The sequence below is a fragment of the Mastigoproctus giganteus genome, chromosome 12 (assembly GCF_048544385.1).
Source record: "Mastigoproctus giganteus isolate SK-2022 chromosome 12, ASM4854438v1, whole genome shotgun sequence".
NCBI lineage: Eukaryota > Metazoa > Arthropoda > Arachnida > Uropygi > Thelyphonidae > Mastigoproctus > Mastigoproctus giganteus.
Window position 1 is genome coordinate 987,084 of NC_143586.1, and position 27,348 is coordinate 1,014,431.

The following is a 27,348-nucleotide window of genomic DNA, read 5'->3' on the forward strand; positions in this document are numbered from 1 at the left end:
CCTCTCTCAAGATTATAGGGTAGAGGAGTCTGCTGACGAGGCTACTAGTGATGGTCGTGTTCCAAGCCGCTAAGTGGATTTTTCTTATTTATTGATTTGAAATTATTGTTTTTCTAAAACTTTTGATTTAAATTTAATAGTATAACATTATTTTGTGATTTTTTGATTAATTTGGTGTATTTATTCTTTACTCGGCCTTGTAAAAGTATCGGTAAGGGTTTCCACGTGTTCGTAACTACCGCTACCGTTATTAACTTTCCCGCCATTGTGATACCGTACTAGATATACCGTAGGTTATATACCGTACTAGATAGCGTTAGTTGAACTTCGTTAGCAGTTAAATTGTACGTTTAAATAAATACATATAACGACTTAGATTACAAATGTAATATAATTAATAACATAACATAATTAATTAATAAATTAATAGAATCATGACTCAGACCAGAGCAGCAAAGCAAAAGGCTCAAGCTAATGGAAGTGCTGTGGCTCAGAGCAGAACTGAGGGGGGCAGTTGTCCTCTGACTCACTGCCTTATAAAATGCACTGTTTGCTTGATGTTTGCAGAGCAATCGGGTACGGGACATGATACTGCCAAGGGGGATGTCTTTGTGTGTGCACGATGCAAGGAGTGTATCGATATCAGGCAACAACTCGGCGTTCTTTTGGGACTATATGAGAGCTTGAAGGACAGGGTGGATGCCCTCGAAGAAACTAAATTGAGGGGCCCATCAAGCTCTCAGCTGCCCACATCAACGCCAGAGCTTGCACTTGGGCATCGCGTGACACAGAGACAACCCCCAAGGCAGAATGCGCTGGTCCCGAAGGAACTAGTAGTTGTTGGTGACTCTATTGTCAGGGAAACGGGGAACATGCTTTGTAAAAAAGATAGGTGGAACAGGTCCAGGGTATGTCTGCCAGGGGCAAAGGTTGATGACGTTGTAGAGCGAATATCATCTTTTAAGGGCACAAAAGGTGATATAGTTGTACACGTTGGCACTAATAATATTAAGAGTAGGAGACCGGCAGAATTACTTAACAAGTACAGGTCACTGTGGAACAAAAGCCGAGAATTAGGGTTGAATTTGAAAGTGTCTGCAATTCTGCCCAGACACGATAGGAGGGAGTATATGATGAGAGCCTTGTCGATCAATTCGGCCCTGGAAAGATTGTGCAAGGCTCAAGGGGTAGAATTTTTTTCAGCCTGGACTGTACTTGTTAACAGGAGAGATTGCTTCTACAGGGATGGGATACACTTAAATAGAAAGGGTGCAAGAATATTTGCTGATGCTATCGAGGCAGTGTTAGGTGGGTCGGAAAACTGCTAGCTTGGGGGGAGACAAAGACCAATAGATTGACAGTAGCCACTGGCAGAGGTGAAAGAGATTCTTGCACTGCTTCTATTAGAATGAGCAGAAGCCTGAAAAACAAGATGCATGGTATTTCAGAGACTGCTGGGAGCCATTGTGGTACAAGTAAACACATGGGTTGTGTTAGGTTAGCTAAGAATAGAAACAGGTGCAGGTATACTTGCGTGTACACCAATGCTAGGAGTTTAGTAAATAAATTTGATGAATTTGAGGTATTGCTCAAAACATCGAAGGCAGATATTGTTGGGATATCAGAGACGTGGTGTCACACAGATATAAGGGATGCGGAACTGCAATTTGGGGAGTACAACGTCTACAGAAAGGATAGACAGGATAAGAAGGGGGGAGGTGTTATGCTATTTGTTAAGAAACACATAAACACCAAGGAAGTGAAGCCAGTCGACATCGCTGGACAGTGCAGTGTGGAGTCAGTTTGGTGTGACATAAACATTGGGAGATCAAAATTGAGAGTAGGAGTGTGCTATAGGCCTAATGACTCTGATGAGTATAATAAGGAACTGTACAGGGAAATAGAGTGGGCCAGTAAATCAGAGTGTCTTATAATGGGAGATTTTAATTTCCCAGATATTGACTGGAATTTGGGGGCTGGATACTCACACACTAGCAGGGCTTTTGTGGATTTATTGGATGATTGTTTTCTACATCAGCATGTTCGGGAGGCAACTAGAGGGAGTAATACTCTTGATTTGATTATCAGCAGTGATTCTTCATGCATTAAGAATCTGCAGATAAATGAACCACTAGGTGGCAGTGATCACAGTGTGCTGAAGTGGGATTTACTCAAAGAGGTAACTACCATTAGGGGTAAAGGGAAGGGTTATTGCTTCCGTAAAGGCGACTACGATGGACTGAGACAGTATTTAAATTCTATACAGTGGGACCAACTGATGATGTTACCAATAGCAAATTCAAAATGGGAAGCATTCAAAGAACTTATCTTGGAAGCTACTAGGCTTTACATACCAACTAAGAAATATTGTTCAAGGTTTAGGCCAAAATGGATGTCAGATGAACTAATGAGGCATATGGCAGAGAAGAAAAATGCATGGGATACTTACAAATTAACACATGACACAGAAGCCTATGATAGATACAAGTTGATATGCAACCAAGTTACAAAGGAGGTTAGGCAGGCGAAGGCAGATTACGAGAAATCCTTGGCAAGGGATGCAAAGAAAAACAGCAAAGAGTTCTTTACTTATGTAAACTCTAGAAGGAAAGGGATGAATCAGATTGGTCCACTTGATATTGATGGGTCAAGTGTTGATGATCCTGCTCAGGTAGCTAACAAACTAAATGAATATTTTGCATCGACATTCACACATGAGGAGTTATTCAGCGAGGGGAATGCCAGAGGTGTATTCAACTCTAGCAGTAAGTTACAGAATCTTGAAATAACTGGGAGTAAAGTGGAGGAGAAACTGTTGAAGATAAACACAAGAAAGGCACCCGGGGTGGATGGGATCTATCCAGTTATATTAAAGGAGGCAGCAAAGGAAGTAAGCAAACCCTTAGCCATAATTATGAGAGCTTCCTTGGACTCAGGGGAGGTACCCATACACTGGAAATATGCAAATGTGACCCCAATTCACAAAGGAGGATCAAAGTCTGACACAAGTAATTATAGACCTGTGAGCTTAACTTCTGTTCCAGGAAAATTAATGGAGGCACTGGTTAAAGAAGCACTGCAGGATCATTTAGACAAGACTTCAGTTATAGCTCAGACACAGCATGGTTTTGTTAAGGGGAAGTCTTGCCTGACCAACTTGATTGGATACTATGATGCAGTCACAAAAGAACTGGATGCAGGGACTAACTTTGATATTATATACTTGGATCTTAGAAAGGCTTTTAATACTGTTGCACATGGAAGACTGCTACACAAATTGGAGCAGTGTGACATTGGAGGCAAATTGCTGCTATGGATAAAGGGGTGGTTGAGGGGGAGAAGACAGAGAGTGGTAATCAATGGACACTGCTCATCGTGGACTGATGTTATTAGTGGAGTCCCTCAGGGCTCAGTGTTGGGTCCATTATTGTTTTCTGTATTTATAAATGATATTGATGATGGTATATCGGGATTAATGTCCAAGTTTGCAGACGATACAAAGGTTGGCAGGGTTGTCAAGGACACTACTGACACTATGCTGCTGCAACAGGATCTGGAAAGGTTGAGCAGATGGGCTGAGAGGTGGCAAATGAAGTTTAACATTGACAAATGTAAAGTACTACACATGGGAAACAGCAACCCCAGAGCAACGTATCAACTCTGTGGTACAACACTGACAGTGGTAGAGAATGAAAGGGACTTGGGGGTGGTTGTGCAGGCAGATATGAAGTTCTCTGAGCAGTGCAGACGGGCTGCAAGAGTAGCTCATGGAGTATTGTCAATGATATACAGGAATTTTTCCAGCAGGGATAAGGAGGTGATTATTCCATTGTATAAGGCGATGGTCAGGCCACACCTAGAGTACTGTATACAGGTCTGGAGGCCTCATTTCAAGAAGGATGTAGAGCTGCTGGAACGAGTACAGAGAAGGGCAACAAGATTAGTGAATGGAACAAAGGGGTGCTCTTACGAAGAAAGGCTTAAGTTTTGCAAATTACAGTGTCTGGAGACTAGGCACCAGCGAGGTGATCTGATAGAGGTGTATAAAGCCTTGAATGGTTTAAGCATGCTCAATGCTGATGGGATTCTTCGTCTAGCTCAGAATAATCACCTGAGAGGGCATAAATTCAAATTGAGGAAAGACAGATGTAGGATAGACGTGCGGAAATTTGCCTTTAGCCAGCGGGTGGTTGGTTGGTGGAACAGACTTCCATCCCTTGTGGTGGAGGTTGATGGCCTAAATAAGTTTAAGGCTCAGCTGGACAGGTATTTTGAACGAACAGAGGGGTGAAGTGGAAGTGGTTTTTTTTTTTTTTTTATTTTCGGCTGATGCTGCATAAGCTTGCTTTCTTGCATCAAATGCCTCTACTAATGCTAATGCTAATGCTAATATTCCATCAACTCCAGGAGCCTTACTGGTCTGTAGGCTTGAAAGTTTTTTCATTAAATAATCTTGCGAAATTTCAATATCATTAATAACATATTTTTTAACTTCGCTCCCACAATTTCCCATTGCCACAAAAGGCTTTTCATTTGTAAATATCAATGCAAAATAACTGTTGAGTTCATCTGCAACGGCAGCTGGTGTATTTATTACTATCCCCTTTCCCTTACGTAAAGGTCCGATCTGGTTTGTCCTGCTCTTCTTGGCATTTATATATGTGAAGAATTCTTTATCCCCCCTCTTTGCTCTGTTTGCTAGTGATTTCTCATAAACTGCTTTCGCCTGTCGAACCTTTTCTGTGGCTCTATTACAGATCACCTTGTAGCTGTTATAGGCTTCAGTACTTTTTATTGCTCTGTAACCTTTCCATGCCACCTTTTTCTGCTCAAGTAATGTGGCAACTTCACTATTCATCCAACTTACAGGAGATCTCTCCTGTTAACAGGAGAGATTGCTTCTACAGGGATGGGATACACTTAAATAGAAAGGGTGCAAGAATTTTTGCTGATGCTGTCGAGGCAGTGTTAGGTGGGTCGGAAAACTGCTAGTTGGGGGGGATACAAGGACTAATAGATTAACAGTAGCCACTGGCAGAGGTGGAAGTGATTCTTGCACTGCTTCTATTGAAATGAGCAGAAGTCTGAAAAACAATATGCAGGATATTTCAGAGACTGCTGGTAGTCATTGCGTTACAAGTAAACACATGGGTTGTGTTAGGGTAGCTAAGAATAGAAACAGGTGCATGTATACCTGCGTGTACACCAATGCTAGGAGTTTGGTAAATAAATTTGATGAATTTGAGGTATTGCTCAAAACATCAAAGGCAGATATTGTTGGGATATCAGAGACGTGGTGTCACACAGATATAAGTAATGCGGAACTGGAATTTGGGGAATACAATGTATATAGAAAGGATAGACAGGACAGGAGGGGAGGAGGGGTTATGCTATTAATTAAGAAACACATAAAGTTAACAGAAACACATAAAGTCCAAGGAAGTGAAGCCAGTCGACATCGATGGACAGGGCAGTGCCGAATCAGTTTGGTGTGACATAAGCATAGGGAAATCAAAATTGAGAGTAGGAGTGTGCTATAGGCCTAATGACTCTGATGAGTATAATAAGATATTGTACAGGGAAATAGAGTGGGCCAGTAAATCAGAGAGTCTTATAATGGGGGATTTTAATTTCCCAGATATTGACTGGAATTTGTGGGTTGGTCACTCACACACTAGCAAGGCTTTTGTGGATTTATTGGATGATTGTTTTCTACACCAGCATGTTCGTGAGGCAACAAGAGGGAGCAATACTCTTGATCTGATTATCAGTAGTGACTCTTCATGCATTAAGAACCTGCAGATAAATGAACCACTAGGTGGCAGTGATCACAGTGTGTTGAAGTGGGATTTACTCAAGGAGGTAACTACCATCAGAGGTAAAGGGAAGGGTTTTTGTTTTCGTAAAGGCGACTATGATGGTCTGAGACAGTATTTAAATTCTATACAGTGGGACCAACTGATGATGTTACCAACAGCAAACTCAAAATGGGAAGCATTCAAGGAACTAATCTTGGAGGCTACCAGGCTTTACATACCAACTAAGAAATATTGTTCAAGGTTTAGGCCTAAATGGTTGTCAGATGAACTAATGAGACATGTGGCAGAGAAGAAAAATGCATGGGATACATATAAATTAATGGGTGACATGGAAGCCTATGATAGATATAAGTTGGTCTGTAACCAAGTCACAAAGGAGATTAGGCAGGCAAAGGCAGACTACGAAAAATCCTTGGCAAAGGATGCAAAGAAAAACAGAAAAGAGTTCTTTACATACTTGAACTCGAGAAGGAAAGGGATGAATCAGATTGGTCCACTGGATATTGATGGTTCAACAGTTGAGGATCCTGCTCAGGTGGCTAACAATCTAAACGAGTATTTTGCATCTACATTCACGCATGAGGAGTTATTCAGGAAGGAGAATGATGTAGGTAAAGTAAACATTGGCAGTGAGCTGGATGATTTTGTAATAACTGAGAGGAAAGTGGAGGAGAGATTGTTGAGGATAAACATAAAAAAGGCACCTGGGGTGGATGGGATCTATCCAGTTATATTAAAGGAGGCAGCAAAGGAAGTATGCAAACCCCTAGCCATAATTATGAGAGCTTCTTTGGACTCAGGGGAGGTACCCATAGACTGGAGATGTGCAAATGTAACCCCAATTCACAAAGGAGGATCAAAGGCTGACACAAGTAATTATAGACCTGTTAGTTTAACTTCTGTTCCAGGTAAATTAATGGAGGCACTGGTTAAAGAAGCACTGCAGGATCATCTAGACAAGAATTCAGTTATAGCTCAGACGCAGCATGGTTTTGTTAAGGGCAGGTCTTGCCTGACCAATTTGATTGGATACTATGATGTAGTCACAAAAGAACTGGATGCAGGGAATAACTTTGATATTATATATTTGGATCTTAGAAAGGCTTTTGATACTGTTGCACATGGAAGACTGCTGCACAAATTGGAGCAGTGTGGCATTGGAGGCAAATTGCTGCTATGGATAAGGGGATGGTTGAGTGGCAGAAGACAGAGAGTGGTAATCAATGGACACTGCTCAACGTGGACTAATGTTATTAGTGGAGTTCCTCAAGGTTCAGTGTTGGGTCCGTTGTTGTTTTCGGTGTTTATGAATGATATTGATGATGGGATATCAAGTTTAATGTCCAAGTTTGCAGATGATACAAAGGTTGGCAGGGTCGTCAAGGACACTACTGACGCTATGCTGCTGCAACAGGATCTGGAAAGGTTGAACAGATGGGCTGAGAGGTGGCAAATGAAGTTTAACATTGACAAATGTAAAGTACTGCATATGGGAAACAGTAACCCCAGAGCAACGTATCAACTCTGTGGTACCACACTGACAGTGGTGGAGAATGAAAAGGACCTGGGGGTAATTGTGCAGGGAGATATGAAGTTCTCTGAGCAGTGCAGACGAGCTGCAAGAGTAGCTCATGGTGTCTTGTCAATGATATACAGGAATTTTTCTAGCAGGGATAAGGAGGTGATTATTCCCTTGTATAAGGCAATGGTTAGGCCACATCTTGAGTACTGTATACAGGTCTGGAGGCCTCATTTCAAGAAGGATGTAGAGCTGCTGGAACGGGTACAGAGAAGGGCAACAAGATTAGTAAATGGAACAAAGGGTTGCTCTTACGAAGAAAGGCTTAAGTTTTGCAAATTACAGAGTCTGGAGACTAGGCACCGGCGAGGTGATCTGATAGAGGTGTATAAGGCCTTGAATGGTTTGAGCATGCTCAATGCCAATGGGATTCTTCATCTTTCTCAGAATAATCACCTCAGAGGGCATAAATTCAAATTGAGGAAGGACGGATGTCGGATAGATGTGCGGAAATTTGCCTTTGGCCAGCGGGTGGTTGGTTGGTGGAACCGACTTCCATCACTTGTTGTTGAAGTTGATAGCCTAAACAAATTTAAAGCTCAACTGGACAGGTATTTCGAACGAACGGAGGGGTGAAATGGGAGAGGGTTTTTTTTTGGGCTGATGCTGAATAAGCTTGCTTTCTTGCATCGTATGCCTCTACTAATGCTAATGCTAATGCTAAACTTGGAACCCTTCTCGTGGAGTATTTTTTTAATGGTATATACGCATTCAAGGCATCTGTGATTAATGTTTTAAAAGCGTACCACAGTTCAATTGTATTCATTCTCTGCGCGATATCTACCCAGTTAATAGAGGCCATGTAGTACCTTAAGGCTTCATAATTTTCTTTTCTGAAATTAAAACCCATTCCTTTGCCTTTTACTTCTGCTACCTCTCTCGTCATCATCCACCGTAGAACTCCATGATCACTTCCTGCTACTGGTTCCTCTACTGTCAGCCCTGTTATGTCATCTGATTCATGTGTGATGATGAGGTCTAGGATATTCTTTTCTCTAGTACTTTCCCTGACATGTTGATACAAATAACAGTCATCTAGTTGATTTAAAAATTTTGTTCCCCATGTCGAGTTTCCTTCCCATTTACTCCAATCAATTAGAGGCAAATTGAAATCACCCATAATAAGACATTGACGCTTACTTGCCCATTCCATTTGCATGTAGAGGCTTTTGTCATAGTCTTCACAATCACCTGGTCTATAGATTACTCCTACTCGCATTGTACCTTTGTTTCCAACTATCTCACACCATACAGACTCTATACTAGCATGTGAAATGTCTGAATCCGGGAAAGCTATCGTCGCACTCAGGCTGCTTCTGATAAGAAGCATTACCCCACCACCCCTTCTATCTATTCTATCCTTCCTAAATACATTATACAAGCCGTACTGAAACTCATCATCCCCAATTTCCGGGTGGCACCACGTCTCTGTAAGCCCTATTATGTCCGCGTTACTTGTTTTAACCAGAAGTTCGAATTCGCTCATTTTATTGACGACACTTCTAACGTTACTGTATAAACAATTAAGATTTACTTTTCTTGTATATTTAACAACCCTAACACAACCCTTGAAGTTTTTTAGGCTCTCTTCCCTGATATTAGCTACCCGCTCACGTGAAACGTCTTTGCCCCCTGAACATCTAGATAATACGTCGAGTTGGGGTAACAGATAAGAACTCTTAAGGTATGTGCAAGAGTTACATTGACCAATATTATCAGATAAACGCGTGTCAGTATTACCCACATCCCCCCTAACTAGCAGTTTCCCTGAGCCTTTAAGGTATCGTCAATAATACTGGCAAAAACTTTTGCACCACCTTTGTTTAAGTGTATCCCGTCTCTACAAAACAAATTCCTTCTACCTACAAGTGTGGGCCATGCTGATAGAAATTTACCCCCTAAAGCCTTGCAGATTCCTTCAAGTCTTGAGTTAATCCACAAGGCTCTTAACATATAATTATTAGGAATAGAGAGATCTTTCCCTATTTTGGGTATTGCCAGTACAATACCCAAACATGGGGTTTTGTCAATGATATATAGGATTTTTGCTAGCAGGGAGAAGGAGGTGATTGTCCCTCTGTATAAGGCAATGGTCCGGCCATGCCTTGAGTGCTGCGTACAGGTCTGGAGGCCTCATTTTAGAAAGGATATAGATTTACTTGAGCGTGTACAGAGAAGGGCAACAAGATTGGTGAGGAGAATGAAGGGATCCTCTTACCAAGAGAGGCTTAAGTTCTGCAAATTGCAGTGGCTGGAGACTAGACACCTGTGCGGTGATCTGATTGAGGTGTATAAGGCCTTGAATGGGTTCAGCACGCTGAATTCTGATGGGATCCTTCCACTTGTTCAGATTACGAACCTAAGGTTCGTAATCTGAACCTAAGGGGGCACAAATTCAAATTAAGAAAAGACAGATGTAGAATAGATGTGCGGAAATTTGCCTTTAGCCAGCGGGTGGTTAATTGCTGGAACAAACTTCCATCTGTCGTTGTGGAAGTTGACAGGTTAAATAAATTTAAGGAGGAACTGGACAGGCATTTGGAGGGAATGGTGTGATTTATTTATTATTTATTTTTTTTTGGCTGATGCTGCATAAGCTCATACACTTGCCTTCTTGCATCACATGCCACTACTACTACAAAGGAGTGACCCCAGGAACTGGGGAATGAATGTTCCATGAAGATGTGGTTATAGAAGGTCAGTAGTGACGATAGTTATTTATTACCTAGGTGTTGTAGCATTATGTAGTATATTCCATCAGGGCAAGCAGCGCTGTTCTTTGCAGTGGATAAAACTTCTTTAAGTTCTAGCATAGTGAGTGGTTGATTGTATGGTAGAAAGGATTTGGTTCTGAAATTCAGATGGGATTTTTCAGCTGAAGTCTTAATTTTCTGAAATGATGGTTCGTATGCCATTGATTCAGATAACTGTGAAAATACTGTGCCTAGGGCATCTGCAATCTCTGCAGGAGTAGACAGTTCCAGCCCATTCCAGGAGATAAGTGTGGAGGACAATGGGGGGAATTTTCCATTTAATTGCCTGATTTTTCTCCATATAATTCTTATGTCAGTATTTTAGCATTAGTAGAGGCATATGATGCAAGAAAGCAAGCTTATGCAGCATCAGCCAAAAAAAAAAAAAAAAAACTCTCATTTCACCCCTCCGTTCATTCATTTAGGCTATCAACTTCCACAACAAAACATGGAAGTCTGTTCCACCAACCAAAAGGCAAACTTTCACACATCTATCCTACATCTGTCTTTCCACAATTTCAATTTATGCCCTCTCAGGTGATTATTTTGAGCAAGAGGAAGAATCCAATCAGCATTGAGCATGCTCAAACCATTCAAGGCTTTATACACCTCAATCAGATCACCTCGCAGGTGCCTAGTCTCCAGACACTGAAATTTGCGAAACTTAAGCTTTCTTCGTAAGAGCAACCCTTTGTTCCATTCACTAATCTTGTTGCTCTTCTCTGTACTCTTTCCAACAGCTCTACATCTTTTTTAAAATGAGGCCTCCAAACCTGTATAGAGTACTCAAGGTGTGGACTGACTATTGCCTTATATAAGGGCATAATCACCTCCTTAACCCTGCTAGAAAAATTCCTGTATATCATTGACATGACACCATGAGCTACTCTTGCACTGCTCAGAAAACCATCTGCACTGCTCAGAAAACTTCATATCTATATCTGCCTGCACAATTACCTCCAGGTCCTATTCATTATCTACCACTGTCAGTGTAGTACTACAGAATTGATAACTTACTCTGGGGTTACTGCTTCCCATATGTAGTACTTTACATTTGTCAATGTTAAGCTTCATTTGCCACCTCTCAGTGCATCTGATAAACTTTTCTAGATCCTGTTCCAGCAGCATACTGCCATTAGTGTCCTTAACAACACTTCCAACCTTTGTATCGTCTGCAAACTTGGACATTAAGCTTGATATACCATCATCAATATCATTTATAAATACAGAAAACAACAATGAACACAACACTGAACCCTGAGGGACCCCACTAATAACATTAGTCCACAATGAGCAGTGTCCATTGATTACCACTCTCTGTCTTCTCCAACTCAACCATCCCTTTATCCATAGCAGCAATTTGCCTCCAATGCCACACTGCTCCAATCTGTTCAGCAGTCGTCCATGTGCAACAGTATCAAAAGCCTTTCTAAGATCCAAGTATATAATATCAAAGTTATTCACAGCATCCAGCTCTTTTGTGACTGCATCATAGTATCCAATCAAATTGGTCAGGCAAGACTTCCCCTTAACAAAACCATGCTGTGTCCAGGCTATAACTGAAGTTTTGTCTAGATGATACTGCAGTGCTTCTTTAACCAGTGCCTCCATTAATTTTCCTGGAACAGAAGTTAAACTCACAGGTCTATAATTACTTGTGTCAGCCTTTGATCCTCCTTTGTGAATTGGGGTCACATTTCCTCATCTCCAGTCCATGGGTACCTCCCCTGGTCCAAAGAAGCTCTCATAATTATGGCCAAGGGTTTCTAACTCCCTTTGCCGCCAATTTTAATATAACTGGATAGATTCCGTCCACCCCAGGTGCCATTTCTTGTGTTTATCTTCATCAATTTCCCCTTGTAACTCCACTCACAGTTATAACAAGATTATCTAGCTTACTGCCAGAATTGAATACACCTTTGGCATTCCCCTCAATGAATAACTCCTCATATGTGAATGTTGATGCAAATATTCATTTAGTTTGTTAGCTACCTGAGCAGGATCATCAACAGTTGAACCATCAATATTAAGTGGACCAATCTGATTCATCCCCTTCCTTCTAGAGTTTACATAAGTAAAGAACTCTTCGCTCTTTTTCTTTTCATCCTTTGCCAAAGATATCTTGTAATCTGCCTTCGCCTACCTAATTTCCTTTGTAACTTTGTTACAGACCAGCTTATATCTATCATAGACTTCTGTGCCACATATTAATTTATATGTGTTCCATGCATTTTTCTTCTCTGACACATGTCTAATTATTTCATCTGACATCCACTTAGGCCTAAATCTTGAACCATATTTCTTTGTTGGTATGAAAAGCCTAGTAGCTTCCAAGATTAATTCTTTGAATGCTTCCCATTTTGAATTTGCTGTTGGTAACATCATCAGTTGGTTCCACCGTATAGAATATAAATACTGTCTCAGACCACCGTAGTCATCTTTACGAAAGCAAAAACCCTTCCCTTTAGTCTTGATGTTAGTTATCTCTTTGAGTAAATCCCACTTCAGCACACTGTGATCATTGTCATCTAGTGGTTCCTTTATCTGCAGATTCTTGATGCATGAAGAATCACTACTGATAATCAGATTAAGAGTATTACTCCCTCTAGTTGCCTCCCGAACATAGTGCTCTAGAAAACAATCATCCAATAAATCCACAAAAACCTTCCTAATGTGGCAGTGACCAACCCACAAATTCCAGTCAATATCCGGGAAATTGAAATTCCCTATTATAAGATACTCTAATTTACTGGCCACTCTCTTTCTCTGCACAATTTCTCATTATACTCATCAGATTCATTAGGCCTATAACACACACCTGCTCTCATTTTTCCTTTCCCAGTGCTTACGTCACTTCAAACAGATTCAACATTGCATTGTCCACCGACATCAATTGGATGCCCTTCCTTAGATTTGATGTGTTTCTTAACTAACAGCATAACTCCTCCTCCCTTTATATCCTGTCCTGTCTATCCTTTCCGCACACATTGTACTCCCCAAATTCTAGTTCTGCACTGCTTATGTCTGTGTGACACCATGTCTCTGATAGCCCAACAATATCTGCCTTTGATGTCTTGACTAGCACTTCAAGCTCATCGAATTTATTAACTATACTCCTAGCATTGCTGTACATGCAAGTATACATGCACCTGCTTCTACTCTTAGTTACCCTAACACAGCCCATGTATTTACTTGTTCCGATATGACTCCCAGTTTTTTTTGTTTTTTCTGGTAGTTGTTGGCGCATTGGCTTCTGTGGCCATAATGCACTTCCCAAGGTTTTTGCAGTACTTTAGCATTAGCATTAGCATTTGTAGAGGCATTTGATGCAAGAAAGCAAGCTTATGCAGCATCAGCCAAAAAAAAAAAAAAAAAAAAAAACCCACTTCCACTTCACCCCTCTGTTCGTTCAAAATACCTGTCCAGCTGAGCCTTAAACTTATTTAGGCTATCAACCTCCACCACAAGGGATGGAAGTCTGTTCCACCAACCAACCACCCGCTGGCTAAAGGCAAATTGATCCAAGCCCGAGGCGGGATTCGAACCCGCGACCTTTGGGTTGCCAGGCAGGCACTTTACCCACCCGGCTAGACCGGTCGGCATGACTCCCGGTAGTCTGAAAATTCCCATTGCGTTGCTTTTCATGCTTATGCTCAATTGCATTTGAATAGAAGTAGCGCAAGTATCACTTTTACGTCTGCCAGCGGCTACTGTTAATCTATTAGTCCGTGTATCCCCCAAGCTAGCAGTTTTCCCACCCACCTAACTCTGCCTCGATAACATCAGCAAAAAATTCTTGCACCCTTTCTATTTAAGTGTATCCATCCCTGTAGAAGCAATCACTCATATTAACAAGCACAGACCAGGCTGAGAAAAATTTTACCCGTTGAACCTTGCACAATCTCTCCAGGGCCGAATTGATTGACAAGGCTCTCATCATATACTTCCTCCTATTGTGTCTAAGCAGAATTGCAGACATTTTCAAATTCAACCCTAACCCACGGCTTTTTTTTTTTTTCAGCATTGTCTTGTATTGTTAAGTAATGTTGCCGATCTCCTACTCTTAATATCATTAGTGCCAACGCATACAACAATATCACCCTTTGTACCCTTAAAGGATGATATCTGCCCTACAGCATCATCATCCTTTGCCCCTGGCAGACATACCCTGGTCCTGTTCCATTTATCCTTTTTGCACAATATGTTCCCCGTTTCCCTGACAATAGAATCACCTACAACAACTAGTTCCTTTGGGACCAGCGAATTCTGCCTTGGGGGTTGCTGCTGTGTTGCATGATGTTCAAGTGCAAGCTCTGGCATTGATGTGGGCAGCTGAGAACTTGATTGACCCATCAATTTAAATCATTCGAGAGCATCCACCCTGTCTTTCAAGCTCTCGTATAAGCCCATAACAATGCCGAGTTGGCACCTGATTTCCTCGCACTCCTTACATCGTGCAACACAAAGACATTCCCCTCTCAATATCACGCCCCGGTCCTGATTGCTCCACAAACATCAAACATGCAGTGCATTTCAATAGACTGTGATTCAGAGGACAACCCCCCCCCCTCAGTTCTCCCCTGAGGCACAGCACTTCCACTAGTTTGAGTCTTTTGCTTTGCTGCTCTGGTCTGAGTCATGATTTCTATTCAAGTTCAGTAAAATTCTAATACAAAATATAACCCTAAAGCTATATCCCAATGCAATTATAACACTATACAGCAGGCCCCCGTTATAATGCGGTTCGCTTTACGCTGATTCTCTATAACACTGTTCTTATATTATAACCCCTATCTGACTATAACGCTGTCACATATCACTATAAAGCTCTTTTACAGATTGCATTTTTGGAATATTTAACAAAATCGCTTTATTTGATGGAGTCGATAACTTGAAAATGAATAGCAAAACAGTATTAAAACGTTTTCCACGCCGACTTAAGAAATTTTCCCACGCTCAGTGAAAATTTTCTCGCACGTTAAATTAATTGCAGTACAGTGACTTGTTACGTAGTTCCGAGATCAACATTTTAGGGTTTGGTTTTTAATGGCGCATTGGCAGCTAAGGCCATAATGCGCCCTCCAACATTTTAAAAAAATGATCAAGTTTGTAATATTTGTGTTATATGCATTTATCCGAAGTCTAGTCATCACTCAGTACCGTATTAGACATCGTGCGAAACGAACAGTTTACTTGAACATTGTGTCATAATTGATGCAATCAACGTAGTTACATTTTCGAAGAGTTAATAATGGCCGATAACAATGAAAAAGCAACAATGTCTGAGCGCAGTACGAAGACTATAAATGTGAGAAAAAGACTAAATTTGAAAATTAAATTAGACGTTTTGAAGTGAATCGATTTGGGTCAAAGACAAGCGGATGTGTGCCATAATTTAGGACTCGCAAGTTTAACTGTAAGAACAATTATAAAAAAAAAAAAAAAAGAATTAATTTTAGCAGCAGAAAAGATAGCTGTTCCACTGCAAGCAACTGTTATGTTATGTTATTTGGTTTTTAGGAGCATTAGCAACTAAGGCCATATTGCTCCGGGATATGCGGTGGTCATTCCCTGACTTTTCCGCATCCTCCGTATTTGGTGGTCACGGGCTCGAACCCCGGTCTAATCAAGAAGCCTGTGCTATGCACTGCTGCTCCTTCCCACTTGGCTACGGAGGTGCATCTGCAAGTAACTAGGGCTAGTGGCTATTAGGATTGAAATGGAAAGACTTTAACTAATTTTAATGAAGATAATATCCAATGCAGAATTCAGTTAAGTTAAATATTATTAAAAAAAAAGAAAGAGATTAGCCAATATGATGATCTGAAGAAAACTCGCCTAAAAAAATGTGGAACCACTTAAAACTAATAAGGGCTGGTTGAATAGATTTAAAATACAGGGAGAAGCCACAAGTGCAGAAGGAGCCAAAACTTTCAAAAAAAGAACTTGCTAAAATAATTGAAGATGTGTATTATGTGTTATACTTCTCAACAAGTTTTTAACATAGATGAAGCAGGACTTTTGTGGAAATGAATGCGTAAAAGAAGTTTCATATTGAAAGAAGAAAAAAGCATGCCAGGTTTCAAAGTGGTGAAGGATCGGTTGACTTTATTGTTGGGTGGTAACGCTGTGGGGGATTTAAAATTAATATCCCTTTTAGTTTATTTGGAAGAGAGCCAAAGTTCAACCCAAAATCAATACATTTTTCATGATTCAATTCATCAATTAAATTAAATCAATTTAGATCAATTAAATTCATGATTTTAATTGGAATTGTAAGTTTAATTTTGATACGTAAGTAGTTGCCACATAATTATATTTTAATGCAGAATATTTTATATGTACAAATATTTGAATATTAAATATTTTGACCGACATTTGTGCATCTTTTCACTACCGTTTATTATTGATTAGGAAATATCCTATGGCACCGACCGACCGCAACTCACAAATACATATGTTACCTTATGGGAATGCGATGCTCGCTTAGCGCGGATTCACTTAGCGCTCTGTTTTTACGGAACAAATTATCAGCTTTAAGCGGGGATCACCTGTATATATGTATTTCAGTATCAAATATTATCTCCGAGTTACGTTATATGACTTTCTTATCCCCTGTCAACTTATATGTAGTAGTAGTAGTAATAGTGGCATGTGATGCAAGAAAGCAAATGTATGAGCTTATGCAGCATCAGCCAAAAAAAAAAAAAAAAAAAAAAAATCACACCATTCCCTCCAAATGCCTTTCCAGTTCCTCCTTAAATTTATTCAACCTATCAACTTCCACAACGACAGATGGAAGTTTGTTCCAGCAATTAACCACCCGCTGGCTAAAGGCAAATTTCCGCACATCTATTCTACATCTGTCCTTTCTTAATTTGAATTTATGCCCCCTTAGGTTCGTAATCTGAACAAGTGGAAGGATCCCATCAGAATTCAGCGTGCTGAACCCATTCAAGGCCTTATACACCTCAATCAGATCACCATGCAGGTGCCTAGTCTTCAGCCACTGCAATTTGCAGAATTTAAGCCTCTCTTGGTAAGAGGATCCCTTCATTCCCCTCACCAATCTTGTTGCCCTTCTCTCTACACGCTCAAGTAAATCTATATCCTTTCTAAAATGAGGCCTCCAGACCTGTACGCAGTACTCAAGGCGTGGCCTGACCATTGCCTTATACAGAGGGATAATCACCTCCTTTTCCCTGCTAGCAAAATTCCTATATATCATTGACAAAACCCCATGACCTGCCCTGGCAGCCTGTCTGCATTGCTCAGAAAACTTCATATCTAACTGCACAATTACTCCCAGGTCTTTTTCATTTTCTACCACCTTAAGTGTATTACCACACAGTTGGTACGTTTCTCTGGGGTTACTTCTACCCATATGCAGTACTTTGCATTTGTCAAGGTTAAACTTCAGTTGCCACTTCTTAGCCCATCTGCCCAAATTATCTAGATCCTGTTGCAGTAGCACACTGCCATTACTGTCATTAACAACCCTGCCAACCTTTGTATCATCTGCAAACTTCGACATTAAGCCTGATATACCTTCATCAATATCATTGATAAATATACAAAACAACAGTGGTCCTAACACCGAACCCTGTGGAACTCCATTAATAACATTAGTCCAAGAAGAGCAGCACCCATTGATTACCACCCTCTGTCTTCTCGCACTTAACCATCCTTTTATCCATTGCAGCAACGTACCCTTAATACCATTCTGCTCCAATTTGTACAATAGTCTTCCATGCGAACAGTGTCAAAAGCTGTCCTGAAATCCAAATATATGATATCAAAATTATTTTTTGCATCCAGTTCCTTTGTAACCACATCATAATATCCTATCAAATTTGTCAGACAAGACTTTCCCTTAACAAACCCATGTATTAATTTATGATGTTACATTTGTAATAACTAGGTTGCTATATTTATTTAGTTAAAAAAGTACAATTCAATTGACAATGAAATTGAATAAGATTAATAAATTTTACTGAGTAATTGATACTACTATACTCGCTATCTAGTTTTCTGTTAAACCTTACACTATTATGGTTGAGGAAAAAAGGGAGCCGTTTTTCCTCAGTCCCAGTTTGGGGTGCCCAATCTGATAACAAAACTGTCCTCCCGGAGGCAAAATCTAATAATAAACAACCTTTGAGGGAAGCCTGATTTCATTTGTACCATAACATGAGTGGGTCTTAGCTATTGATAGGGGTTAAACTGCTCCTGTCAGATAACACAAAAATTATATTTATAAATTTTAAAAAATTTAAGAGGATACCGAAAACTAGCTTAAGTACTCACTTTGATTCCTCATCCACCTGCAACTGTAAGTGCTTGATTTTTCCTTCTAATGATAAAACTGTAGCTTTATTTCTTGATCTTTGACTAGATTCTACTTCTTGTATCTTGAACTTCAGTTCCTTATTCTATGTATAAAATGTAACAAATTTAAAATTCTTATGAAACAGTATTCTACTGGTTAAAAGTGTTAAATGATTACTAGTAAATTAAGTAAATAAGCAGTATGGTAAAGTCACCATATGCAGAAGAAAAATTGCAGAATGCAAACATATTTTGCTGCAAATTGGCAAAATATTTATGGGTTTTTTGGTAAAATATGGTTACAATCTTTATAATTTTTTTTGCAATGCTATACACTATGTACAGTAAATAAGTATAGTATTAGTATAGCCGTAAAGTAAAAGGAGGCCACAGCTTTTTGCTGCTACAGCCAAAAAAAAGAAAATATAAATTATTTACTTCTCTCCTCTTTTCTAAAGTTGACCTTTAGATTTCTTGAAACTGTTAGCTTCAACTACCTGTGGAGGCAACTTGTTCCAGTAATCAACAATCCACCGGTTTAGACTAGATTGTAAAAGAAAACTTTTACAATCTAGTCTAAACCTCTTCCCCTGTAATTTGAATTTATGGCCACAAGTTCTGGAATCCTTTATGAACAGCATAAATTTCATCTTCATTCTTTTTATTATTTATACGAAGGTTGGCAGGGTTGTTAATGACAGTACGCTGCTGCAACAGGATCTAGAAAAGTTGAGCAGATGGGCTGAGAGGTGGCAAATGAAGTTTAACATTGACAAATGTAAAGTACTACATATGGGAAGCAGTAACCCTAGAGTAACATATCAACTCTGTGGTACTACACTGACGTTGGTAGAGAACAAAAAGGACCTGGAGGTAACTGTGCAGGCAGATATGAAGTTTTCTGAGCAGTGCAGACGTTCTGCAAGAGTAGCTCATGATGTCTTGCCAATGATATACAGGAATTTTTCTAGCAGGGATAAGGAGGTGATTATCCCCTTGTATAAGGCAATGGTCAGGCCACACCTTGAGTATTTGTATACAACTCTGGAGGCCTCATTTTAAGAAGGATGTAGAGCTGTTGCAATGAGTACAGAGAAGGGCAACAAGATTAGTGAATGGAACAAGGGGTTGCCCTTATGAAGAAAGGCTTAAGTTTTGCAAATTACAGTGTCTAGAGACTAGGTACCTGCGAGGTGATCTGATTGAGGTGTATAAAGCCTTGAATGGTTTGACATGCTCAATGCCGATGGGATTCTTCCTCTTGCTCAGAATAATCACTTGAAAGAGCATAAATTTAAATTGAGGTAAGACAGTTGTAGGATAGATGTGTGGAAGTTTGCCTTTAGCCAGCAGGTGGTTGATTGCTGGAACAAACTTCCATCTGTCACTGTCGAAGTTGGTAGCTTAAATAGATTCAAGGCAATACTAGACAAACATTTGGAGCGAGTGGATGGGTGAAATAAGGGTTTTTTTTTTTTTTTTTTTTTGGCTGATGCTATATAAGCTTGCTTTATGCATCATGTGCCTTTGCTAATGCTAATGACTTAACACTGATATTATTTAGTTGCTTAATGGGAATTCGGGCAAATAACAAAAAGACACAGACATTGTGGCTATACACCCATCATGGTCAACGTATAAATGATACTAACTCGTCTCAGAGGTGTCTTGTAAACCTCAGTCAGGTCTCCTCTAAGCCTGGCTGGTTGCCAAGCTCTACAGTAAATATAATCAAAGCCTTTCCTCATATGGTTGCATTACTTCTATTAGAATGAGCAGTGTCCTGGCATGAGGGGGTGCTGGGGGTTTCAGGGACTGCCATCAGTCCCTGAAACAAATAAATACATGGGCTGTGTTAGGGTAACTAAGAATAAGAATAGGTGCATGTATACTTATGCATATACCAATGCTAGAAGTATAGTAAATAAATTTGGTGAATTTGAATTACTGGTCAAGACATCAAAGGCGGATATTGTTGGGTTATAAGAGATGTGGTGTCACACAGAAATTAGGAATGCGGAACTGGAATTCGGGGAATACAATGTGTACAGAAAGGATAGACAGGATAGGAAGGGAGGAAGGGTTATGCTGTTATTTAAGAAAAACATAAAATATAAGGAAGTGCATTCAGTTGATATAGATGGACAGTGCAATGTTGAATCAGTTTGGTGTGACATAAGCACTAAGAAAGCAAAAATAAGAGTCAGAGTGTGCTTTGGTCTAATGATTCTAATGAGTACAGACAAATACAGTGGGCTAGTAAATTAGAATGGCTTATAATGGGGGATATTATTTTTTTTCTGCAGCAGCATGTTCAAGAGGCAACCAGAGAGGGTAATACTCTTGATCCGGTTAGCAGCAGTGGAGTTTCATATATTAAGAATTTCCAGATAAACAACATGTGGCAGTGAGCACAGTGTACTGATGTGGAATTTACTTAAAGATATAATTACCATCAGGGGTAAGGAAAGTGATTTTTCTTCCATAAGGGTGACTACCAGTGGTCTCAGACAGTTTTTAAATTCTGTACAGTGGTACCAACTGATGATGTTACCAACAGCAAATTCTAAGTAGGAACTATTCAAGGAATTAATCGTGGAAGCTACTAGACTTTTTATACTGATTAAGAAATATTGTTCAAGATTTAGGCCTGAATGGTTGTCAAATGAACTAATGAACTCGGGGCAGAGAATAAAAATGCATGGGATGCATATAAATTATAAGGCGACACAGAAGCCTATGGCAGATATAAGCTACTCTGTAATCTAGTCAGAAAGGAGATTAGGCAAGCAAAGGCAGATTACAAGAAATCTTTGTTAAAAGGATGCTAAGAAAAACAGCAAGGATTTATTTACTTATATAAACTCTAAAAGGAAGGGGATGAATCTGATTGGTCCACTTGATATCAATAGTTTGACTGTTGATGATCCTGCTCAGATGACAAACAAACTGAATGAGTATTTTGCATCTATATTCACACGTGGAGTTATTAAGAAAGGAAAACGCCAAACGTTTATCAAATTGTAACAGGGTGCTTAACGATTTTGTAATAACTGAGGGCAAAATGGAGGAGAAATTGTTGAAGTTAAACATAAAGGCACCTAGGGTGGATAGGATCTATCCAGTTATATTAAAGGAGGCGGCAAAAAAACTAAGCAAACCCTTGGCAATAATTATGAGAGCATTCTTGGACTCAGGGGAAGTCCCCACGGACTTGAGATATGCAAATTTATCAAAGGGTGACACAAGTAATTACAGACCATTTAGTTTAACTTCTGTTCTGGATAAAATAATGTAGTTACTAGTTAAAGATGCATTGCAGGATCACCTAGTGAATAATGCAGCAATAATTCTAGTAGCTCCAAATTCAAGTCCCTGAAGGCTTCCCATTTAGAATTCAACATTGGTAACATCATCAGTTGATCCCATTGTACAGAATTTAAAAGCTGTCTGGGACTCATGTGGTTACCTTTACGAAAGTAAAAGCCCTTCCCTTTAGCCTTGATGGTAGTTACATCTTTAAGTGATTCCCACATCAGTACATTGTGATCACTGTCACCCAGTGGTTCCTTCATCTTAAAATTCTTAATACATGAATAATCAATGCTGATAATCAGATCAAGAGTATTACTCCCTCTGGTTGCCTCTCAAACATGTTGCTGTAGAAAACAGTCATCCAATAAATCCACAAAAATCTTGCTAATGTGCGACTGACTAATCCACAAGTTCCAGTCAATATCTGGAAAGTTAAAATTCCCCATTATAAGGCATTCTGATTTACTGGCCTACTCTATTTCTCTGCTCGACTGCTCATTATACTCATCAGATTCATTAGGCCTATAATACACACCTATTCTCATTTTTCCTTTCTCAGTGCTTATGTCACACCAAACAGACTCAACATTGCATTGTCCACCAACATTAATTAAATGCACTTCCTTAGATTTTGTGTGTTTCTTAATTAACAGCATAATCCCTCCTCCCTTTCTGTCCTGTCTATCATTTCTGTACACATTGTACTCCCTAAATTCCAATTCTGCACTGCTTATGTCTGTGTGACACGTCTCTGATATCCCAACAATACCTGCCTTTGATGTCTTGACCAGCACTTCAAGCTCATCAAATTTATTAACTATTCTCCTAAAATTGGTGTACATGCAAGTATACATGCACCTGTTTCTACTTATACATCAATTGCCTTATACCGTAGGATTATTATGACCTCCTGAATTCTACAGCATAATTAGCATTAGTAAAGGCACATGATGCAAGAAAGGAAGCTATAGCATCAGCCAAAAAAAAAATAAAAATAAAAATAAAAATAAAATAATCTTCTAATTTCACCTATCCACTTGCTCCAAATGTTTGTCTATTTCTGCCTTGAATATATTTAAACTATCAACTTCTACAATGACAGATGGAAGTTTGTTATAGTAATAAACCACATGCTGGCTAAAGGCAAACTTTTGCACATCTATCCTACAACTTTTTTTCCTCAATTTGAATTTATGTACTCTCAGGTGATTATTCTGAGCAAGAGGAAGAATCCCATCGGCATTGAGCATGCTCAAACCATTCAAGGCTTTATACACTTCAATCAGATCACCTCACAGGTGCCTAGTCTGCAGACACTGCAATTTGTAAAACTTAAGCCTTTCTTCATAAGAGCAACCCTTTGTTCCATTTATTAATCTTGTTGCTCTTGTTCCAGCCGCTCCACATCCTTCCTCAAATGAGGCCTCCAGATCTGTAATATTTGATAAATTTTTGATATGACACCATAGACTCTGCTGGCTGCCTCTTTACCCTGCTCAGAATGTTTATGCTGCCTGTTTACTCTACTCATTTTGCTGCATTTAAACATAGCTGCCACTTTTCTCACCATTCTTGAAGCCTGTTCAAATCATCCTGAAAGAGTACTGCTTGCCACTAGTCATGAATGACTCTCCCAATCTTTATGTCATCGGCAAATTTTAACATCACACCCTTTATTCCTTTGTTGATGTCATTTATGAAAATCAGAAGCAACAGTGGTTCAAGAACCAACCTTTGGTGGACTTCACTTCTGATGTTACATCTGACATTATATATGAACTATAAGTTATGAAGAACACAACTTATACTCAGATCAGTAGACATTTGCCACTCAGAACAATGGAAAATGGTTCATGCTAATTGTTGCCACATAAGCATAACACTGGCAAATATTGATTGCAGCAGTTTTCGATGTGGGCTATGCACACGTTGAAACCAAAATAGCCGTCTAGCTCAAATGACTCCTTTTTGGAACACCATGAAGGGATCGGTAGGATAAAGAATCCCAGTAGCAAAACTACAGATTCTTTACCCACTCCCCACAAGATTCTTGAATGGGATACACCACACTTAGAAGTAAACCCATCAATATAGTATTGGAGAATCCTTTTCTTTTCTCTGCATCCATCCCTAGATAAGCTTGTTACTGGAACACCAACAGTTTGCTTAACAAACAGCTGATGGTTCTGATCAGCCCTGCTACAAAACATCTGATACCAAACAGCTCCCAGATGATTGCTGCCACCAAAACCAACATTTCAAGAAAATAACTATAATTTTCACCCCTATCAAAAACCTTCTGTTACTCTACTTGTTGGCTGACCTGGGCACTGCTATATAATTAGGCAGCCTCAACTTTGACATCAGCAGTATAGAAATTGTAAGTGCTAGCACAAATGTACAGTTTTAAAAATGCAATAATTCACCCCTTCCTAAACTAAAAACATCCCTCTTTCCTTCAAATTGTTCATGTTTGTAAAATAAATGACAAAATTGAAAATTTTAAATTATTTCCATTTTTTATGAAAAATGAAGGAGGTGATTATCCCTTTATATAAGCAAAAAAAAAAAAAAAAAGAAAGAAAGAAAAACTCCTCCATACTATCTCTCAAACTATTTCTGTGGGAACAAACATTAAATCGCCCCTCTCTAAAATAATAGTTCTAATTGCAATTTACATAAAAGGTAAGTTACCATTATTCATTCACTCATACACACCCACCCACCACTTAGCTGATAAAAATACACTTCCCCTCTTATTAAGAAATACCCTTACCAGTACATAAGGATACAAAAGAGTAACTAAAATTCAATCATGTATTAAATGAGTGCAGAAACCTACTTATGTGAGTCTTAAGTAAGACTTCTTCATGCTACCATGTAAGGGTCTTTAATTAAAATTTTCTAGATGGGACAAATACAAAAACTGCATATGGGTAGCTGCAACCCCAAAATAAGGTACCAACTGTGCAGTACTACACTCAGGGTAGTGGATAATGAAAGAGATCTGGAGTAAAGGGATCTTGTCAAGGATATACAGGAATTTTGCTAGCAGGGATAAGGAGGAGATTATCCCTTTATATAAGGCACTGGTCAGGCCACCCATTGAGTATGGCATACATGTCTGAAGGTCTCAATTTAGGAATGATGAGCTCCTAGAATGAGTGCAGAGAAGGGCAATGAGATTGGTAAGGAGAACAAAGGGTTCGCTCACCAAGCAAGGCTTAATTTCTGCAAATTGCAGCATCTGGTGACTAGGAACCTGCAAGGTGATCTGATTGAGGTGTGTAAGACTTTGAATGGTATGATCAAGAGCAATACTGATGGGATTCTTCCTCTTGCTCAGATTACACAACTGAGAGGGGCATAAATTCAAACTGAAGAAAGTCAGTAGTAGAATAGATGTGTGGAAATTTGCATTTAGCAAGAAGGTGGTAGATTGCTGGAACAAACTTCCATCTGCTGTTGTGGAAGTTGAGAGCTTAAATAAATTCAAGGAAGAAATGGACAAACTTTTGGAGCAAATGGATGGGTGAAATGGGAAGTTTTTTTTTTTTTTGGCTCATGCTGTATAAGTACGCTTTCTTGAATCATATGTCCCTACTAATTGTAATGATAATCAATCTAAGTCTTTTTCATGTAACAATGCATGTCTCATATTTACCACCCTTCGCATCTTCAAATCATCAGCAAACCTTTGCATTGTCAATAATGCCAGTGTGGGACTAACAGCAAGCTTTTTTTTTTTTTTTTTTTTTATGAAAACCCCAAACACGAGAGGTATTAGAACCTATAGTACTTAGTACCGTGATTGGGTTGGAGGTTGCGAAGACGAAAGAAGATATTTGTTGACATTACACTTGAACTTCTGTAGACCGTAATTTTCAGGAAATACGTGTGAAGAAAGGTTGTTCCAGAAAATGGCAGTTGAATGAATAAATGAGGAAGATGAAAAGTTGGTTCTGTGAGTTTGAAGTGGGGGTGGATGTTGGCTGGTGGCAGCACGTGTTCAGACTGTTTGGAAAGAGAGAGCGAGAATTATAGAAGCCAATTCAGAAGAACAGTGCCCATGGAAGTATCTGAAGAAAAGGCAGGCAGCAGAAACAGAACGTCTATGAGACAGAGAGTGGAGAGATTTTGTTAGAGAGGAGTCATTAATCAACCTAACTGCCCTCTTCTGAATGGAATCTAGAAGCCTGAGAGACGTTTTGCGGGCACCTCCCAAGATGTGCGAACAATATTCCATGGTAGGGCAGATTTGCGATTTGTACACAGTGAACAGCTGTTTGGAAGAAAAGTAATGCCGACAGTGAAAGAGAAAACCAAGTTTTTTAGATGCAGAGGAAGAAATATTTCTAATGTGCGTGTCCCAAGAGAGATTAGAAGTCAGGGTAATCCCCAAAAGAGATATATGAGAGCAAGGCTCAAGGGGAAGAATTTTTTTCAGCCTGGTCGGTACTTGTTAACAGAAGAGACTGATTCCACAGGGATGGGATACACTTAAATAGAAAGGATGCAAGAATATTTGCTGATGCTATCGAGGCAGTGTTAAGTGGGTCGGAAAACTGCTAGCTTGGGAGGATACAACAACTAATAGATTAACAGTAGCCACTGGCAGAGGTGAAAGTTATTCTTGCACTGCTTCTATTGGAATGAGCAGAAGCCTGGAAAACAAGATGCAGGATATTTCAGAGACCGCTGGGAGTCATTGCGGTACAAGTAAACACATGGGTTGTGTTAGGGTAGCTAAGAATAGGAACAGGTGCATGTATATTTGTGAGTACACCAATGCTAGTATTGTAAATAAATTTGATGAATTTGAAGTATTGTTCAAAACATCAAAGGCAGATATTGTTGCGATATCAGAGATGTGGTGTCACAGAGATATAAGGAATGCAGAACTGGAATTTGGGGAGTACAATGTTTACAGAAAGGATAGACAGGATAGGAAGAGAGGAGAGGTTATGCTATTAGTTAAGAAATGCATAAAATCCAAGGAAGTGAAGCCAGTCAACATCGCTGGACAGTGCAGTGTCGAGTCAGTTTGGTGTGACATAAGCATTGGGAGATCAAAATTGAGAGTAGGATTGTGCTATAGGCCTAATGACTCTGATGAGTATAATATAAAACTGTACAGGGAAATAGAGTGGGCCAGTAAATCAGAGAGTCTTATAATGGGGGATTTTAATTTCCCAGATATTGACTGGAATTTGGGGGCTGGTCACTCACACACTAGCAAGGCTTTTGTGGATTTATTGGATGATTGTTTTCTACATTAGCATGTTTGGGAGGCAACTAGAGCGAGTAATACTCTTGATTTGATTATCAGTAGTGATTCTTCATGCATTAAGAATAATCTGCAGGTAAATGAACCACTAGGTGGCAGTGATCACAGTGTGCTGAAGTGGGATTTACTCAAAGAGGTAACTACCATCAGGGGTAAAGGGAAGGGTTTTTGCTTTCGTAAAGGTGACTACGATGGTCTGAGACAATATTTAAATTCTATGCAGTGGGACCAATTGATGATGTTACCAACAGCAAATTCAAAATTAGA

At 39.6% G+C, this 27,348-nt stretch overlaps 1 protein-coding gene across 1 annotated transcript in view; it reads right to left on the reverse strand.

Moving 5' to 3' along the window:
* The window catches only part of LOC150076628 (uncharacterized), a 1,101,557-nt gene that overhangs the window by 108,018 nt on the left and 966,191 nt on the right, over window positions 1–27,348 (reverse strand). The window contains exon 37 of the mRNA XM_090386980.1: window positions 18,459–18,583. Coding sequence (XP_090243106.1) covers window positions 18,459–18,583 — 125 coding nt within the window. The remainder of the gene's footprint in view (window positions 1–18,458; window positions 18,584–27,348) is intronic.